Source organism: Gopherus evgoodei, chromosome 1, assembly GCF_007399415.2.
Source record: "Gopherus evgoodei ecotype Sinaloan lineage chromosome 1, rGopEvg1_v1.p, whole genome shotgun sequence".
In the NCBI taxonomy this organism is placed as follows: domain Eukaryota; kingdom Metazoa; phylum Chordata; order Testudines; family Testudinidae; genus Gopherus; species Gopherus evgoodei.
The window spans coordinates 263,324,300-263,343,916 of NC_044322.1; the positions used below are offsets into that span (position 1 = coordinate 263,324,300).

General features: G+C 46.0%; 1 protein-coding gene across 1 annotated transcript in view; it reads right to left on the reverse strand.

Annotated features, from left to right (window-relative positions):
• Window positions 1-18,013, reverse strand: part of NT5DC3 (5'-nucleotidase domain containing 3) — a 43,523-nt gene extending 25,510 nt beyond the window's left edge. Inside the window, exons 1-4 of the mRNA XM_030544519.1 lie at window positions 17,688-18,013; window positions 6,314-6,498; window positions 4,550-4,624; window positions 3,994-4,049 (exon numbers count right to left, since the gene is read on the reverse strand). Coding sequence (XP_030400379.1) covers window positions 3,994-4,049; window positions 4,550-4,624; window positions 6,314-6,498; window positions 17,688-17,901 — 530 coding nt within the window. The 5' untranslated portion in view covers window positions 17,902-18,013. The remainder of the gene's footprint in view (window positions 1-3,993; window positions 4,050-4,549; window positions 4,625-6,313; window positions 6,499-17,687) is intronic.
• Between the last annotated feature and the right edge of the window lie 1,604 nt (window positions 18,014-19,617).

Sequence of the window (19,617 nt, forward strand, 5' to 3'; positions counted from 1 at the left end):
TGGACTGAGAAGAAGGAGGAGGGGCAGCTTCGGGTGCTAGGCAGCCAGGGGCACCGGCGATGACAGGGCCGGCGCCTTGCCGGGGCTCGGGGGTCCCGGACGCTCCTCCGTGCTGGGCCAAGGGACAGTCCCTCCGGACGTGCCCCATCGCCCGGCAGAGGTAGCACCGGGCCTCCCCCGTCGAGTAATGCACCCGGTAGTGGGCTCCCTGGTAAGGGACCAGAAAGGACCCCTCGAGCGCCTCTCCGCCACGCGCCGCCGGCGGCAGTTGAAGCTGCACTTGCCGGCGGAACGAGAGAACATGACGGAGGGCGGGGTCCTTGCAGCCCAAGGGGAGAGGGCTGATGACAGAGATGGGGCGTCCCAGGGCAGAAAGGGCGGGCAGCAGGGCGGCATTGGGCAGGAAGGGAGGGACGGAGGTTAAGATCAAGCGGACCCCCAGGTCTTCTAACGGCTCCAGGGGGACGAACACGCCCCCCACCGCCAGGCCCGTCTCTACCGCCTCCTGGGCGGCAGCCTCCGATGCCAGGAAGAAGACCACCTTCCCGTACATTTTGGAGGCCGCCACGATGGCCGTGGGCCCCACTACCCTGGCCAACGCCCGCACGTAGGTCTCCACGTGGGGCGAGGCGGGCACCAGGAGGCAACGGACGCCGTGCTTCCTGGTCAAAGTGGGAAAGGGGCCCCGGCCGCTGTAGATGGTGGCAGAAGCAGCGGGCGGAGGAGCAGCGGCAGGCGGGGGGGGCCGCCGCCACCTGGGCGTAAGCCCTGGGGGCCGGGGGAGGGACACCTGCAGAGCTGGTGGAGGGAACAGCGGGGAGGGACGCCGCAGCCGGTAGTGGGGCTGCGGCAACGGGGGCAGTCTCCGCCATGGAGGGCCTGGCCTTTCTAGCGGGGCCCTTACCCTTCTTCCCACCCCGACCCTTCCCACCGGCTGGGGGGGCTCCCCCCGAATCAGAAGGGGCGAGAGACGTGGCAGCAACGGAGGTCTCCCCAGTACTCGCCGCCGCCGGTGCCCCAGCAGGGGCGGTGGTAGGTGGATCGGCAGCGGCGGTCGAGGTAGAGGCTTGGGCAGTGGACACGGGGGCAGGTGGAGGAGGGGTAGTTGGAGCATCGCGAGGGGTCTCCCCCGCCGCGTCCCCCGCCATAACGAGAGCGGGGAGGGGGACAAACAGCGAGGGGAGGGGAAGGAGAGGAGGCGGCCACCCCTCCCCGCTAGGCTACAGGCAGGGGAGGAGGGCGCCAGAAGGGGAAGGCTAAAGGGGCGTAGGGAGCAAGCAAGGACTACGGGTGGGATTGGTGCAGGGCACCAACGCAGAGGGGGGTTCCGGCTCCTCCAGTTGCACTAGGGGAGCGGGGGGGCAACGGCAGAGGGGGGAGTGCAGTCAACAAGGGGAAACCAAATGGGGAAGGGCACAAGCGCCTGAGGGGGGGCGTGGGCGCATTGGGGGGAACCGATCAGGGCTGGGGGAGCACAGGGTGGGGGGAAGGGCGAGCTGAGATTGGGGTAGAGGGAACACGGGGACAGCTACAGGGCCGGGGCAGAACTATCAGGCAGCAGAGGGAAATAGGTGGGGTGGACAAACGTGGCAGAGGGGAGGGGGTCAGTCCAGTATGAGGGGGGAGGTGGTGCACCCACAGGCACTTGTGCCAAAAAGTCAATGGGTGGCTGCTGCTGCCGCAGGCCCGAATGGTGGAAGTGGGCGTGGTGAGCCAGGCGAGCAGCTCAGTCCCAGAGGCAGGAGTCCAAACCAGAAAGAAAACAGCCAGCGGGAGTGGTGGAGGGGGCAACGATGGCGGTGGGGGCGAAGGGGGACACGGATGGACTGGGGACAGGCTCCACGCCACACCCCCGGTGCCCCAGCAGACACAGTCCAAACCCCCACCACAAGAGCACAGTTTGAAAAAGACTCAGTCCAGAAAAGCCCCCTCCACAGTGGTCTTCATACTGTCTCCAGCAGCGGGTGGTCCTCTACTCCTTCCTCTCCTCCTCCGGGCACCAACGGCTCCCCAGCAACAGCCACAGTAGGCCCAGCAGCTCCAGGTAGTGGTGGTCTGGCGTCCAGGCAGGAGGGACCCCGCTCAGAGGGTGGTGGTCTCAGCAACAAGAGCTGGGGTCCCTTACTCCCCTCTTCTCTGGGAAGCAGGCCAGCAGCCCCCCCCCCCCCAAGGGGCTGTAGGTGGAATAACAGCAGTAACTGAGGTGGGGGGGGAACCACCAGCCAGCCAGCAAACAGACAGCAGAGAGAGGGGTAGGTGGTGGTGTCTAGCCCAGCCAGGGAAGCAGCAGGAGCAGGAACAGCAGCAGAAACAGCAGCAGCGAGGGCCCAGCGCCCAGCAGGAACAGCAGCAGCAGCAGCAGCAGCCCTCTCCCTCCTTCCTCTACAGCAGAGTAGTTGAAGGAAGAGTCAGTACTGGCCCCAGGAGAAGCAGGCTTCTGTTCCCTGAGGGACCAGAGCAGGGGCTGCACTAGAGTAATCAGGAACCTGCTAGAACCAATTAAGGCAGACAGGCTGATTAGATCACCTGCAGCCAATCAAGGCAGGCTAATCAGGGCACCTGGGTTTAAAAAGGAGCTCACTCCAGTCAGGTGGAGGGAGTCAGAGGAGAGGAAGGGTGTGTGTCGATCTGGGAGCAAGAGGCACAAGGAGCTGAGAGTGAGAGGGTGTGCTGCTGGAGGACTAAGGAGTACAAGCATTATCAGACATCAGGAGGAAGATCCTGTGGTGAGGATAAAGAAGGTGTTTGGAGGAGGCCATGGGGAAGTAGCCCAGAGAAGTGTAGCTGTCATGCAGCTGCTACAGGAGGTACTATAGACAGCTGCAATCCACAGGGCCCTGGGCTGGAACCTGGAGGAGAGGGTGGGCCTGGGTTCCCCCCAAACCTTCCAACTGCTGATCAGACACAGGAGGAGTTGACCTAGACTGTGGGGAAGATCACTGAGGTGAGCAAATCTGCCAATAAGCGCAGGACCCACCAAGGCAGAGGAGGAACTTTGTCACACTTTGTAGAGAGTAGTTTCCCAGCTTCCAAGTGGGAAGCTGCAGTTATAGAAGGCACCCCAAAATAGACTCTGAGGACTTGATGTGTTGCAGATCAGAACACATGAGGAGGTGGTTAAAAGGTTTAGTGGTACTCTGATAATTTATAACACAGTATCAACATGATGGCTGCATTAAAACCTTTATATCACACACACACCATCTTCTATTTTCTCATATATACGAGAGACTCTACCATAATAGAACATAAGAACTGCCATATTGAGTCAAACCAACAGTCCACCTAGCCCAGCAGCCTTCTCCAACAGAAGCCAGTAATGGAGTTTCAGGGGGAATATACAGGACAGGGTAGTTGGAATGATCCACTTCTGTCTTCCCCTGGCAGCCTCTAGAACAGATTATCTAGTAAGAGTACTATAATAATCTACCTACCAAGTATATTGTTAACTGGCACAAATATACACAGAGGGAAGTTTGGAAGCTGGGATATGACTTAACATCTATAGATTTTTCTTAAAGGGAACATTTGATGGTACACATCCCAAATACAATATATTTTCCCCTCCGCTACTGTAGGTACATAACGTTAACTTTTTCATTGGAATACCCATATCATAATAGAGGAAGTCTCAAGGAGCATCTCTCCCTCCTCATTTGAGATTGCAGTGTCCCTGTGGCAACAACTCATATAGAAAGTTAACACTGGAGAAGCATTGAGGGTATTTTAGCTGTTTTTTAATGAAAGTTAGCTGCTGGGGACAATGTGCTGAGTCAGCACTATATGACCAGCCAGCTCTCCATAGAGAATCCCTTCTTCTAGTTCAGCCAGTAAAGAGCACACCTGTGTCCATGCCTTCCAGGAGAAGACTATACAATATACACTGTACTACATTGCTACTGGCCTGACTCTTCAATGTGCTTGCAGAGGAGCACCCGGTGGATTCAGAAACAGTAGTGTGCTTTATATCAAGTAAGCAATAATTCTACCTACCTGTATACTGTTCCCAACTGAATATAGTGAAAAGCATCAATCTTCATCAATAATGCCTTGAACAAAAACAAAAATTTCACACAATTTACATTTCATAAAAGCAGTCATATACAGTTATAAAAGCTATAACCATTTTTATCGGTCACAAGGAGTAAGACTTTCTTGCTCAGATATGGATGAATTTTATAAGAATTTCAATTAGAAATTCTTTGTAAAGAGCAGCAGAGTATTTTGTCAACGGATTTCATTCAGAGCTTGTAAAAACTACTAGAAACTGTATTATTCAGATAACATGAGATTACAATCAGGAAGAAATAACTTTCCCTAACAATACTGGCATATTTGTGTTTATTCTCTTCCAACTTGATTTGTCATAAAAGCCTTGACGAAACCGCTCTTTAAAACAATTCAAGCTGTCACAAACATAAGGAAAAAAAAGAACAAAGGGCCAACATGTCAGCACAAGGTAAAACCTTTGACATTTATAAAATGCAATATTTATTTTCATAATCTATGTATTCAGTACCACATAACTCACCACATCATTTATACCTACCCGATGTACATCATAATGAAGTCCTCTTATTGCAAAATTGGGATCATAATCATACTTCCTTATTTCTGCAGGATACTAAGAATAAAAAGTGAAGGTTAATTTAAACTATTTACACCCCCCAAGAAATTTCTTTTTCCAATTCTAAAAAGCTTAACTTGACATGTGTCACTTTTAGCATTCACGGAAATACGCCCTTCAACATGCTGGTGATGTACACAAAATATCTACAACTCACAAACAAGAATGGGAAGAACACTTGGGGGAAAAAAAAAATCTATGACTCAAATCTTCAAATGTGAGTGACTAAAGTTAGGCATCTAAGGAAAAGTGGCCCAGTTTGCACAGAGGATGAGCACATGAGGCACCCAATAGCTTCTGTGACATTTCTAAGTATTCATCACCTCTGAAAACTGCACTAAAGAAAAACAAATACCATTATACACCTGTGCTCAAAAGTTTTGGCCCAAATTTTCAAAACCTTTCTAAAATTAAAAACTTGGGCTCTCTTATTGCCCTTAGCATGAAAGGGCCACGTACAGTTCATTATGCAGCAAGAGGCCAACACATCAAAAACAAAAGTTTGACTTGAAGCATTAGAGCTAAAGAAAGTCAGATAAGTGGCCTGATTCCAAGGCTTCACTCCATGTGAAATCTTATTGGATCGTTAATTTAGATTGGATTTGATTTGATTAATATACATATTAATCAAAACTTTAGTAAAGTTGATTATTCCAGGGGTAATATCTATTCATTTGATGTTTACTTTTAAACATATTTCCAGATTCCATGCTGCCTACATAAGGATTTTCAATTTTTATTTATACTAGCCAGATTATATTTTAGTGACAAAAATTAGCCATCTTTTAAATTGACAGATAGGATGACATGGCCTCTGACACCTAAAAGCTTCACTTGCATGGTAATTCTGATGCTATAGTACATAAAGGTCAATAAAAATGCAGCTAGAGAGAGACTGGCGTTAGAGAGAGTTGTTTTCCCTTGGGTTGAAAAAACATATTCCTATGGGAAACTATATCTCCCAACAGGTGGCTTCAAGCATTACATCATATTCTAAGTGATTACTGGTACCCACAGGGGACTAGTTTCCAATTTCAAGCTACTACTACAAGCATGCAACCCCACTGCTCCTGCAATGTGTCAGTTTCTATTACAAAAATGACACCAAATACAATCTGCTAACTTATGCTGCAGAAGATTCAACCAAAATGTTGCAGAATTTTAGGGGTGCTAAGGTTTTTTGTGTGGTAATGGTACACATGAAGTTTTAACTTTGTATGTTAATCCACAGATATTTATAGATATTTATGTATAGCTGTTAACCTTTGGACTGAAATACGGGAATGGAAATGCCCAATGCTACAATGTCCATTCAGTCCAGGTTAGGGTATGTAAAATATTCCAAATGGACGATAATAACAATTGCATTCATAACAGTGCAGTAAGTGAATTCTGCTTAAAATATAGCCAACTTAAGTATCCTCATACCTACAAGATGTCTCTGTTAACTGACTGACAGATACAAGAATGGAGTCTTCCTTCCAGTTCCTGGACTGTCTCCATTCTGCACATTACTGCAGCTGAGGCTGAACGAGGAATTTTGTAAGCAGCTGCTGCACAAGATGTACCAAAAGACAGCCAACTGGGGACCAAGTCATTAGGAGATGTACAAAGCTTCTCTCAACTAGAAGTTGCTCATAGCATTCAGACAAATAAAGATGCACACTGTAATTTCATTCATCTTACCCGATGCTCATTAATGAGAAGATCTCGGGCAGCATTATAGATCAAAGTGTGCAGATGTTTGGAATAAAAGACCAATGTGTAGTCATAATCAAAGCCATAGATTTCAATGTCTGATAGACTCATTTCATTGTTGGTAAAAATAGCATCTGGATTCAGCAAATTACTCATAATTGAAGGAACCAAGTCTGAAGAAAATAAAAAAAATTGGAGTTAGTATTCCAGCCTTATACGAAGCATAAAATCAAACCCCATGCATATTATATTTTAAATTTGACATTTATCATTAGATATTTGTAATGACAGGGTTACTGGTCCAGTAGATAGGGAGCAAGCTGTAGATGTGATACAACTTGATCTTAGTAAGGCTTTTGACAAGTCCCACCTGACATTCTCAAAAGCAAACTAGGGAAATGCAGGTATAGATGAAATTACTATCCAGTGGGTGCACAACTGACTGAAAGATCATATTCAAAAAGTTGTTATCCATGATTCGCTATCAAACTTAGAGGGCAGAACTAGTGGGATCCTGCAGGGGGCAGTTCTGGGTTTGGTACTATTGAATATTTTCATTACTGATTTGGATACACCACTCTAGAAAACAGGATTAAAATTCAAAGTGACCCTGACAAAATGGACAATTGGTCTGAATTCAACAAGATTAATTTCAATAAAGATAAGTGCAAAATATTTCACTTAAAGAAGAAAAATACCAAATGCACAACTGCAAAATGACAGCAGTGTCAGTACTGCTGAGAAGGATCTGGGGGTTATAATGGATCACAAATTGAATAGGAGTTAGCAATGTGACATAGTTGTGCAAAAAAGGTAATAACGTTCTGGGGTATATTAACAAGAGTGTCGTATGTAAAACAAGGGAGGTAACTGTCCTGCTCTACTCAGCACTGGCAAGACCTCAGCTGGATTACCATCTCCAGTTCTGACTGCCACACTTAAGGAAAGATGTGGACAAACTAGAGAGAGTCCAGGGGAGAGGAACAAAAAAATGACAAAAGGTTTAGATTAACTGACCTATGAGGAAAGGTTAAAAAACCCTGGGCACATTTAGTCTTGAGAAAAGACAACTGAGCAGTGACCTGATAGTCTTCAAATGTGTTAAGGGCTGTTAGAATGAGGATGGTGATTGATTGTTCTCCATGTCCACTGACGGTAGGACAAGAAGCAATGGACTTAATCTGCAGCAAGTGAAATTTAGGTTAGATATTAGGGAGAAGAAAAAACAACACAAAAAAAAACTTTCTAACTACGAAAGTTAAGCACCGGGATAGGCTTCCAAGGGAGGTTGTGGAATCCCTATGACTGGAGGTTTCTAAGAACAGGTTAGGCAAATGCCTGTCAAGGATGGTCTAGGTTTGTTTGGTCCTGCTTCAGCACAAGGGGCTGGACTTGATGACTTCTCGAGGTCTCTTCCAGCTCTGTATTTCTATGATTCTACAAACATAAGTAAGTGTTGATGGACGCTATTAAGCCATTTCACTTTAATATGCAGACTTTAATATGGTGGAACAATGATAATCAATAGAACACAGTAATACCCGATACAAAATATACAGGAATGACACAGCAAGTCACTCTGGTTGGGGAGTGGAAATATTTGTGAAAGAAGGCAGCGAGACAAATATAGTAAAGAGTCTTAAATGACTTAAACTGTACCATAGAATCTCTACAGATAAAAATTCCATGCTACAATAATAAAAGTATAGCAGTAGGAATATACCACTAATCATCTGACCAGGATAGTGACCGTGATTGTGAAATCACTCAGGGAGACCAGAGAGGCTACAAAAAACAGAAAACCCAGGAACCACAGGAGATATCAACTATTTCCATACTGACTGGGCATATGTCACCTTAGGATGGGATGCAATAACAACATTTCTAGACACCATTAATGACTGCTTCTCGAAGCAGCTTCTCCTGGAACCCACAAGGGGAGAGCCCAGTCTTGATTTAGTCCTCATGGTAACACAGGATCCAAGAGGTGAATATAACAGAACCGTCTGGTAATAGCAACCATAATGTAATTAACTTTAACATCCTTACAGTGGGAAAAATACCATAGTAGCATTTAACTAAGAAAGAAAGAAAGAAAGAAAGAAAGAAAGAAAGAAAGAAAGAAAGAAAGAAAGAAAGAAAGAAAGAAAGAAAGAAAGAAACAACCACGTAAAAATAAGAAAGCTAGTTAAATGGAGATTAAAAGGAACAGTCACAGGAGTGAAATGCCCACAAGCTGCATGGAAACTATTTAAGAACACCATAACAGAGGCTCAAACGTATACCCCCAATGTTTTCTTTTTTAAAAGTAAGGACCAAAAAAAAAAATGCCCCCATGGCTAAATACTGGAATAAATGAAGTGCTTAGAGGCATAAAACCTGGAAGTAAAAATCCCACTGAGGAAAAACAGAAAGGAGCATAAACTCTGGGAAATCAAATGTACAAATATAATTATGCAGCCCAACAAAGAATTTGAAGAGCGACTAGCAAAAGACACACAAAACTAATAACAAAAAAATTTAAGTACATCAGAAGCAGGAAACCTGCCAAACAATTAGTGGGGCCACTAGATGACCAAGGTACTACAGGAGCACTCAAGGAAGATGAGACCATTGCAAAACAGCTCAATGAATTCTTTGTATTGGTCTTCACTGCAGAGGATATGAGGGAGATTCCCATACTTGAGCCATTCTTTTTAGGTGACAAATCTGAGGAACTAGCCCAGATAGAGGTATCTACAGACGCAGCTTTGGAAGAAATAATACATTTAAGTCATTAGGACCAAATGGTATTCACCCAAGAGTTCTGCAATTTCATATTTGAGTTTCTTCAAAACTTAACTATGGTGTGTAACCTATTGCTTAACTCAGATTCTGCACCAGATGACTGGGGGATCGCTAATGTAATGCTGATTTTTTTTAAGATTCTAGAGGTAATTCTGGCGTTTCCAGGCCAGTTAATCTAACTTCAGTACCAAGCAAATTGGTTGAAGCTACAGTACTGAACAGAATTATCAGACAAATATATGAACATGATACATTACAGCTTTTGAAAAGGGAAACCATGTCTCACCAATCTATTAGAATTCTTGAGGGGGTCAATAAACAGGTGGGCAAGGGTGATTCATTGGATATAGTGTATTTTGACTTTCAGAAAGCCTTTGACAAGGTCCCATACCAAAAGCAAAGTAAGCAGTTATGGGATAACAGGGAAGGTACTCTCATGTATCAGTAACTGGTCAAAAAATACAAAAACAAAGGGTAGAAATAAACAGTCCAGTTTTCACAACAGATAGAGGTAAATATGGGGAGTCCACAAAGATCTGTACTGGGTTCTGTACTGTATAACATATTCATAAGCGATCTGGAAAAAGGGGTAAATAAGGAGGTAGCCAAGTTTGTAGACAATACAAAATTACTCAAGATAGTTAAGTCCAAAGCTGACTGCAAAGAGTTACAAAAGGATCTCTCAAAACTGGGTGACTGGGCAACAAAATGACAGATGAAATTCAATGTTTATAAGTGCAAAGTAATGCACATTGGAAAAAATAATCCCATAATATATACAAAGTGTTAGGGTCTAAATCAGCTGTTATCTCAAGAAAGATCTTTGAGTCATCTGGGATAGTTCTCTGAAAACACCTACTCAATGTTCAGTGGTAGTCAAAAAAGCTAACAGAATGTTAGGAACAAATAGGAAAGGGATTGATAGTAGACAGAATATAGCTATCATAATGCCACTATATAAATCCATGGTACATCCATACCTTGAATAGTGTGTGCAGTTCCGATCACCCCATCTCAAAAAAGATACATTGGAATTGGAAAAGGTACAGAAAAAGTCAACAAAAATGATTGGCGGTATGGAACAGCTTCACACAAGGAGAGATTAAAAGACTGGGATTGTTCATTTTAAAAAAAGACGACGACTAAGGAGGGATATGATAGAAGACTATTAAATCATAAATGGTGCAGAGAAAGTAAGTAGGGAAGTGTTATTTACCCCTTCCCATAACACAAAATCCAATGAAATTAAGAGGCAGCAAGTTTAAAACAAACGTAAGTACCTCTTCAAACAACACACAATCACAGGACTGGAAGGGACCTTGAGAGGTCATCTAGTCCAGTCCCGTGCAGTCATGGCAGGACTAAGTATTATCTAGACCAGGGGTCACCAACCAGTATATATGGATTGACTGGTTGATCCTGGAGCCACTGACAGTCTACCATGATCTCTGGCCATTAAAAGTCCAATGGCGCAGCAGGACTAAGGCAGGGTCCCTGCCTGCCTTGGCCACGCATTGCTCCTGGAATCGGCGAGCACGTCCCTGCGGCCCCTGGCGGGGGGGGAGGGGGGAGAGAGGGAGAAGAGGTCATCTCTGTGTACTGCTCCTGCCTGCAGGTGCCACCCCCGCAGCTTCCATTAGCTGGGAACAGGAAACTATGGCCAATGGAGCTGCAAGAGCAATGTCTGCAGGGAGACGTAGCGCACAGAGACCCCTGCTCCCCCGTCCCCCAGCCCGGTGAAAGTGAGCGAGGGTGGAGGAGAGCAAGCGATGGAGGGAGGGGGGAAACACAGTGAACAGGGTGGGGCCTCGGTGAAAAGACAGGGTAGATCCTGGGCTGCACTTAAATTCAAAAAGTGACCTTGTCCATAAAAAGATTGGAGACCACTGATCTACACCATCCCTGACAGGTGTTTGTCTAACCTGCTCTTAAAAGTCTCCAATGAGGAAGATTCCACAACCTCCCTAGGCAATTTATTCCAGTGCTTAACCACTCTGAGAGGAAGTTTTTCCTAATGTCCAACCTAAACCACCTTTGCTGCAATTTAAGCCTGTTGCTTCTTGTCCTATCCTCAGAAGTTAAGAACAATAATTTTTTCCCTCCTCCTTATAACAACCTTTTATGTACTTGAACCAGTGGAATTTATTGCCAAGGGATGTTGTGAAGGCCAAAAGTAGAACTGGGATCGAAAAAGAATTAGATAAGTTCATGGAGGATAGGTCCGTCAATGGCTATTAGCCAAAATGGTCAGGGACACAACCCCATTCTCTGGGTGTCCCTAAGCCTCCGACTGCCAGAAGCTGGGACTGGACAATAAGGGATGGATCCCTTTATAATTGCCCTGTGCTGTTCATTCTCTCTGAAGCATCTGGCACTGGCCACTGTCAGAAGACAGGATACTGAGCTAGCTGGATTAGTCGTCTGACCCAGTATGGCCATTCTTATTTTAAATCTCCACCTGGAACAAAGAAAAATGCTGTCTATAATTTTATTAAGATGTTTGATTACCCATAATATTAAATACACACACATTTACTTTGCCTACTACTTTTGAAGTAAGAAAAATATTTGTTTTGGGATACTTGACAGAAGTCCCTCTTTCAAACACAATACATGCATTTTTGACACCTCTATAAATATGTTTTCATTTTGTTTTGTTTTTACCGCCAGTATCCTCTTCTTTTAGTCTGCACCTCTTTCCCAACCATTACTTAGTTCATCTGCTGTGCATTAACTGTTTTAACTTTGGTTTCAAGCACAGCAGGTATGCGTAGAAGCACAAAAGATTCAGCAGAAAATCACACAGGGTTAATCAAGTGTAAGGTAGATAAAGCAACACAAGAAATGGCCCAGGGTCTGAAATCCATATTAGGCTTCAGAAATTACTGTAGATTTACCCTTTTAACAGTACACTTACATTAGAACAGCCACACTGGGTCAGACCAAAGGTCCATCCAGCCCAGTATCCTATCTTTCAGGAGTGACCAATGCCAGGTGCCCCAGAGGGAATGAACAGAGCAGGTAATCATCAAGTGATCCATCCCTGTCGCCCATTCCCAGCTTCTGGCTAGGGACACCATCCCTGCCCATCCTGGCTAATAGCCATTGATGGAGCTATCCTCCGTCAATTTATCTAGCTCTTTTTGGAACCCTGTTATAGTCTTGGCCTCCGGCAAGGAGTTCCACAGGTTGACTGTGCAGTGTGAAAAAAATATTTCCTTTTGTTTGTTTTAAACCTGCTGCCTTTTAATTTCATTTCTCCCCCCCCCACACAGTTCTTGCGTTATGAGAAGGAGTAAATAACATTTCCTTATTTACTGTCTCCACACCAGTCATGATTTTATAAACCTCTACCATAACCCTCTCCCCTTAGTCATCTCTTTTCCAAGCTGAAAAGTCCCAGCCTCCTCATACGGAAGCCATTCCATACCCCTAATCATTTTTGGTGCCCTTTTCTGAACCTTTAACAATACCAATATATCTTTTTTTGAGATGGGGTGACCACATCTGCATGCAATATTCAAGACATGGGTATATCATGGATTTATATAGAGGAAATATGATATTTTCTGCCTATTATCTATCCCTTTCTTAATGATTCCCAACATTTTGTTTGCTTTTTTGACTGCCACTGCACATTGAGTGGATGTTTTCAGAGAACTATCCACAATGACTTCAAGATCTCTTTCTTGAGTGGTAACAGCTAAAACTCGCACCATTTAATTCCAACTCAGGCAGGTAAAGATAACATAACAGATAATTATTCTTCCCAAACAACAATGAAGTAAACATTGATAGTGTGCTATTAACCCCCAACTTCCTAACCGGAGAGTGTGAAAAGACCTCTTTCTCTCTCTCTTTCAGCAACAGTGCATTCAACATGGCACAGTTATTTCTGTTTTTTGTCAGTGTTTTTCCCCAGAGTTCATTTTATAGGTATTTCATGGTTACCTGAAAGCTGTAAACCAAGCTATTATAACCAGGTTTTAGATATTAACTACATTGTCTGGCTGACATACCCCAAACACATACTACTTAGGCCAAAACGACTTAACGTAAGATGATTAATCGGTCCTGACTGAACAGTGAAATAAAAACTAAATGTCAAATAGCCTGTAACAACCAACCTCAATTCCCAAGTGATCCTGAAAATACTTTTCCTCTGCCTCTATATTCCCATCTGAGTATTTACAGACCTCATTCCCCTAACGTAGGCCAGGCCTCCTCAGCAGCACTGTGAGACAAAGCCTCTAAAAATATTTCTGGGTGGGATTTGCAACCAGCAAATGAGTGCCAAAAGAGCAGAAAGAAAAGATCCAGAACAGTATGCGGCATGTATGTTTGCATGACCTCTATGTTTCTCCATCCAAAACCCCCCTGTATTATCCTTTGAACTCTCTCATATATGGCGAAAGTGCCTGCAATGATACATTTGAGTGCGTGATTTTAGCACTTCTGAAAGATGGGAGTCTGAAGTTGTCAAACAGATAGCTAAGGGTTAATGTTCTTTTACCTGAAACACCTGACCAGAGGACCAATCAGGAAACAAGACTTTTTCAAATCTGGGTGGAGGGAAGTTTGGGTGTGAGTTCTTTGTTCAGGTCCTTCTCTTCTCTCGGCTCCGAGAGTAATTTTTCTATCTCCAGGCTTTCTAATCTTCTGTTTCCAGGTTGTAAGTACAAGCATAGTAAGACAATAGGTATATATTGTTTTCTTTTGTATTTACATCTGTGTAGTTGCTGAAATGTGTTAAATTGTATTCTTTTTGAATAAGGCTGTTTATTCATTTTTTTCCTTTAAGCAATTGACCCTGTACATTGTCACCTTATTACAGAGATCCTTTTATGTCCTTTTTTTCCATTCTTTTTATATAAAGCTTTCTTTTTAAGACCTGTTGGAGTTTTTCTTTAGTGGGGACTCCAGGGAATTGAGTCTGCAACTCACCAGGGAATTGGTGGGAGGAAGAAGTCAGGGGGAAAATCTCTTTGTGTTAGATTTACTAAGCCTGACTTTGCATACCTTCTGGGGGAGGGGGAAGAGAGATTAGCTCTCTCGGTACTTGTGTTTCCAGGACTGGAAACAGGGAGGGTAAAATCCCTTTGTTTAGATTCACGGAGCTTGCTTCTGTATCTCTCTCCAGGAACCCAGGGAGGGAACACCTGGAGGGGAGGAGGGGGAAGGGAAATAGTTTATTCCCCTTTGTTGTGAGACTCAAGGAATCTGAGTCTTAGGGTCCCCCAGGGAAGGTTTTGGGGAGACCACAGTGAGTTAGGCACTGTATAATTCTTAGCTGGTGGCAGCAATACCAGGTCCAAGCTGGTACCTAAGCTTGGAGGTTTTCATGCTAACACCTATATTTTGGATGCTAAGGTCCAGATCTGGGAAGAAATGTTATGACAGAAGTATTATACAGAATGATTATGCCATCAGTAGCACAGGACAAGCTTCCCCACATCTTTCTCTCAATATGCCTGAACCCTGATGCTGAGCAACAAACTCTACTTCAGTCGTCAGACCCCATTCAGTCCTTGACTTATCCAATGAAGCTGCAGACATGTGCACCTTGGTAATGCTCTACTTCCCCCACCCCCAATGATAATATGGGCAGAGGGAAATAGACTGAGCCCACCAAAATAATTTCACACAGGCCAAACAGCCATCAGATAGTAACAACTTTCAGTCACTACCAACAATTTATAGTTATAAGATGCTTCAGAGAGCATGCTTCTATATAATGATATACCTGCGTGATTGAGGTCACTGGATGTTCAAATTCTCAGCTAGCAACTTAGCCAGGCTGTTAAATAATAAAAATACATAGTTTTTACATAGGGCTTTTCATCAGTAGATTTCAAAGAGCTTCACAATCTTTAATGCATTTCCCTACCTCACACAGGCGTTCTGAGGAACAGTATTATCCCAATTTTGCAGATGGGGAACTGTGGCAGAGAGAGGCTAACGGTACGTCTCCATTGCAATAAAAAACCCACAGCACAGCCGTGGCTAACCCGGCTCAGGTGGCTCAGGCTTGCAGAGTATAAAATTGCAGTGTAGGTGTTCAGGCTCAGGCTGGGGATCAGGCTCTGAGACTTCATAAAGGGTCAGAGCCCGGGCCCAAACATCTACACAGCAATTTTATAGCTCTGCAACCTGAGCCCTGCAAGTCCGACTCAGCTGACCTGGGCTCTGAGATGCTGTGCCACAAGTTTTTTATTGCAGCGCAGACATACTCTAAGGCAGCATTTCTCAAATGCGGCCACCATGGCCACACGCAGCCACCAGGAGATTTATTTCCAGCCACAACAGCCTCCAAAGCATGAGCAGAGATTGGAGGCGCATATGGGGGTGCCCCCCTCCCAAGTTGTGTATGTTGTTAGGGGGAGCACAATTTAAAGGTTCAGCCACCCCTCAAATAGCTTGAGTCACAGCCCTCCTTACCCTCAGTCTCCCTTTGCGGAAAGCAGCGGCCACTCCCTGCAGTGCCCAGCTGTTGTTCCTGAATGCTTGTTACCAAGGACAGTCAGATGTGCCGCCTTGATGTTTGCGCTGGAGCCGCCAGCAGGGATCAGCACCCTGCACTGTGCAGCCTCCTTGGATGCTCTGGGCAGCGCCTCTGGAGGCACATGGGACCAGTGTGCACAACGCCTAAGGTAGCTCATCAGCGAAGGTAACTGCAGCATTCAGTTGCTGGTGCGCTCCCCTGGGCAGCTCCCCCACAATCAGGGAACAGGGAGCCTGGGACTCCACAAGCAGCCAGTGAGTTCCAGACCCACCTTCCCTGGGGCGAGCTCTCACTGAAGGGCCGTAGGAGGCAGGGACAGAGAGATGGGTTGGTGCCTTGGAATGGGTATATGTGCGTATTTACTTGTTTTTCCAGTGTCTAAATTACATATTTTAGGGGAAATTGTCAGAGCGAGAGTTGGTGGCCGCACTCTGGGGCCATTAAAAAATTTGTTGTGAAAACCCCTGCTCTGAGTGACTGACCCAACTAAGCCTTGTTCCCTCATCTTCAGAAAACTGCCTGAAGTTACTTTGCACAAGCCTACCTATCATCAACTTTTGCTTCCTTGCTTCAATACCTCAAAGTTATTTACCAGAAATGGGGACATTCCTCTGCAGCAGTCTTGGGGTTAAATAGTAATTAATTAATTGGACTTGTAGCCAAAAGAAAACCAACTAAAAGGTCACTTCACTCTACCACTTTTGGAACGTGACCCCTTTGCAGAAGGGGCCTCAAACAGAAAGACCACATACACATGCATTAAATTAACTTCTTGCTTTTCTTATTTGTTTAATTTACTTTTGCCTCAGTGCTACAGTGAAACAGATTTAAAAATAAAGATGTAGAAAGTTTTATGAACTCTGAGCTACACCATAGCAAAACATTTTCTTTCAAAATAGTTTTAAATATTTAAAGTTAATAGCTTCTAGTTCAAAAATGTAATTAGAATGGTTCACAGTTACTTCAGTATTTGTGGTCTGAAAAAATAGAGGTGCTGAGCTGATCATGATTCCAACATTTGTTGATAGTTCAGTCTTCAGACTCCCTTATCAGTTTTAATGTAGATTCTTATCGCTGATAAAAGTGAAAAGTCACCCATAATTAAAGATGATTATGAAAAGAGGTTACTGTCGTTTTCATGAAGACAAAGCCAACCACATAAATCACAGTCATACTAAAAATACTGTATTTGAGGAGCTGCACAACAGATTTCAGTCACATCACCAGGCAAATTCATATTTTAGCCATCTGCAACTAGTTACAATCACCATGGCGGAAGACACCATTTGGCAACTACAAAACACACAAAGAGCCAAATGGTAAAAACAAAATGCATTTTTAACAGGTATGCTTGATAGAAAAGCTCAACGTGGACTTCAGTTTGCCACATGAACCCACTATCTTGCGGAAACTTTATTTTCCTTCTGTTTTATATAGCAAACATAATACCAGCTAGTGCAGGTACCTCTAGGAAAGATAAAGCACAAATTTTGTTTTGAGTGAAATGTTTTGGCCTTTAAGTAACTCATTCTATTTCCTATTGGGGAAGCAGCCACTTCACAACTGGCACCCTTAAAGCAACTACTGAAGCAGAAAGCTTTATGAGATAAGGCTCTACTGCCACTGACCCAGGCTCCCTGCAATCACAACTCCAAATCCTAGCAGGAGGCCATCAGTCCTTTCCTTCACCCTTTCCAGGCTGGCACCAAGCTCTAGGAAGCTTGCTGAACGTGGAGGTTCGGGGAAAGCTTTTGTATAAGGACTCAAGGTCCTCCCAGCTCCTCAAGGGCATTAATGGTGGTGGGGTGCACGACCCAGGTTAATGAAGTCGCCCCCCCCCCCCCCCCGGTCTGGCTGCCGCTCTTCAGCCCCGAGCCTGGCATGTACTTTGGCAAGGGACTCACGCAGAGCCGCCTGGCACGCGGGCAGGGCAGCAGAGAGGGTGGCGGAGCGGTGCCCTACGGCAGCTGCTGCCCACGTGCCCGAGAGGGAGGGAGGGAGGTGCCCTCCGGCCCCAGCGTGACACTGATGCTGGCGGAAGCCCCAGTCCCGGGGGCTCCGCGCCGCACTCACCCTTAGTCACTTTCTTGGCCTCTCTGTAGCGCGCCCACAGGTAGCTCTTCATGTCCGGGGTGGGCGCAGGGGGCGGCTGCTGCTGCTGCTGGGGAGCCACCGTGCAATGGGGACTCGCTCTGGAGCCGCTGCAGCAGCAGAGCCCGGCGGCAGCGCGACCCGCACACCCTGCCCGCCCTGCGCCCAGCAGGGAACGCGCCGCCGCCGCCGCCATGCCCGGTGCTGCAGCCCCCGAGCTGCGTGCGACTCCTCGGCTCTGCCGCCGTAACTCCCCGCTACCACCCTCTCGCCCCGCCGCCGTAGCGGCCGCCTGAAGTCACTTCCTCGAGCTCCGCCCTTCCCCGCGCTGACTCTCCAGCGGGGCGGGATCAGCGGAGAGAGACCCAGCCGCGGAGCTGCCAGCAGCTCGTGCAACCCAGCCCAGGGAGATGCACGTGTTGCACCGCCAGCGACTGGGGGGCCAACGGCGGGGGGAGTTTAGGACAAGCTGCTGCCGAAGGGGGCTCGGGTTGCGATCCTCGCTTAGGTTTTGCACAAGATCCACAAGTGGTTTGGCTTCAGCTCTGGTCAAGCCCTTAAGTAGAGTTGGGTAAAGGCACTCCCCAGGCAGCCCCATCCCGTGGAATGGGCCAGACTCAAGAGACAAGCAGGGCGTTCCCCAAACTAGCTGAGCAAAGAGAGTGCTTTGCATAACTAGAAGCCAGGGATGTGTATCAGCCCCTCCCTTACCCACAATGCTGGCCACAGACGCTAGTAGTGGTAGATGTCCTCAAGCAGTTTCTCAGCCTGGGGGCCATGACGATCTTAAACTGAAGCTCCAAGCCTCAGAGGGTTGTGGAAGCCCGGAGTTAAGGTGGAGATTTAAAAAAAAATTATAGGGGGAGGGAAGGGGGAGTGTGGTCGCGATTTTTCTTTTAAGTTCAAAGGGGTCATCAGCACAAAAAGCTTGAGAAACACCATCCTAAGGTGTCAGGCCTGCACCTATTTTTCTCTAGGTCAAGCATAGACCACCCCACCTGCCTTTGGTTACCTGGATCTGGAAGCTCAGACTCAAAAACCCAACTGCACACAGTGGAGTTCAGAGACTGTTTCTATAAAAGAATGCATGCAATGTAGTTTTAGCCCTGTCAATCCCAGGATATTAGAGAGACAAGGTGGGTGGGGTAATCGCTTTTATTGAACCAACTTCTGTTGGTGAGAGACACAAGCTTTTTATGTATACAGAACTCTTCAGGACTTCACGACTGGTGTGGCTCAAAAGCTTGTCTCTCTCATCAACAGAAATTGGTCCAATGAAAGACACTACCTCACTCATCCTATCTCTATATAAGAATATTAGGGTAGGATATGGGTACAGACCAATGGGCTGAAAGGGGATGGGAGCCTTAAGGGACTTCAACAGTAAAACAGTAAAATAACTCTGAATAATTCCTTCCCCAACCTTCAGAGGGGCACAAAACCTAATCTCACCAGTGGTGCACATAAAACTGAGATGCCCTAGCCAGTTGTGGTAGCAGCTCAGGGACTGCTCAGTCTGGACCTCTAGCGTGGTGGGGTATGTTGCTTCTCGGCTACTCAGCATTCCCCCTTCCATCAGGACATACATGAGTATAAGTGTACACCATCAGGCCCAATCTAGCAGTGCCCATCCCATGTCCTGTTTTCCAGGCTCACATACAGCTACATCTAGGGAAACACAGTCCTTCCTTTCCAACAAAGCCCCCTCGTCCACACTCCTGCCAAGATGGCACTCTCACCCCCTTCTCTGACTCCTCCTAAGTGTCCTGGAATCCTCCCACTTCTTACCCCTCTAGGCCATTGATCCTCCAGCACTTGGCTGCTCGCACTGAGGTGCCATGTGCTGACATATTACACTATCCCTGCTTTTAAGAGGATGCGTCTGTCCATTCCTCCTGCCCCTACCCCAATC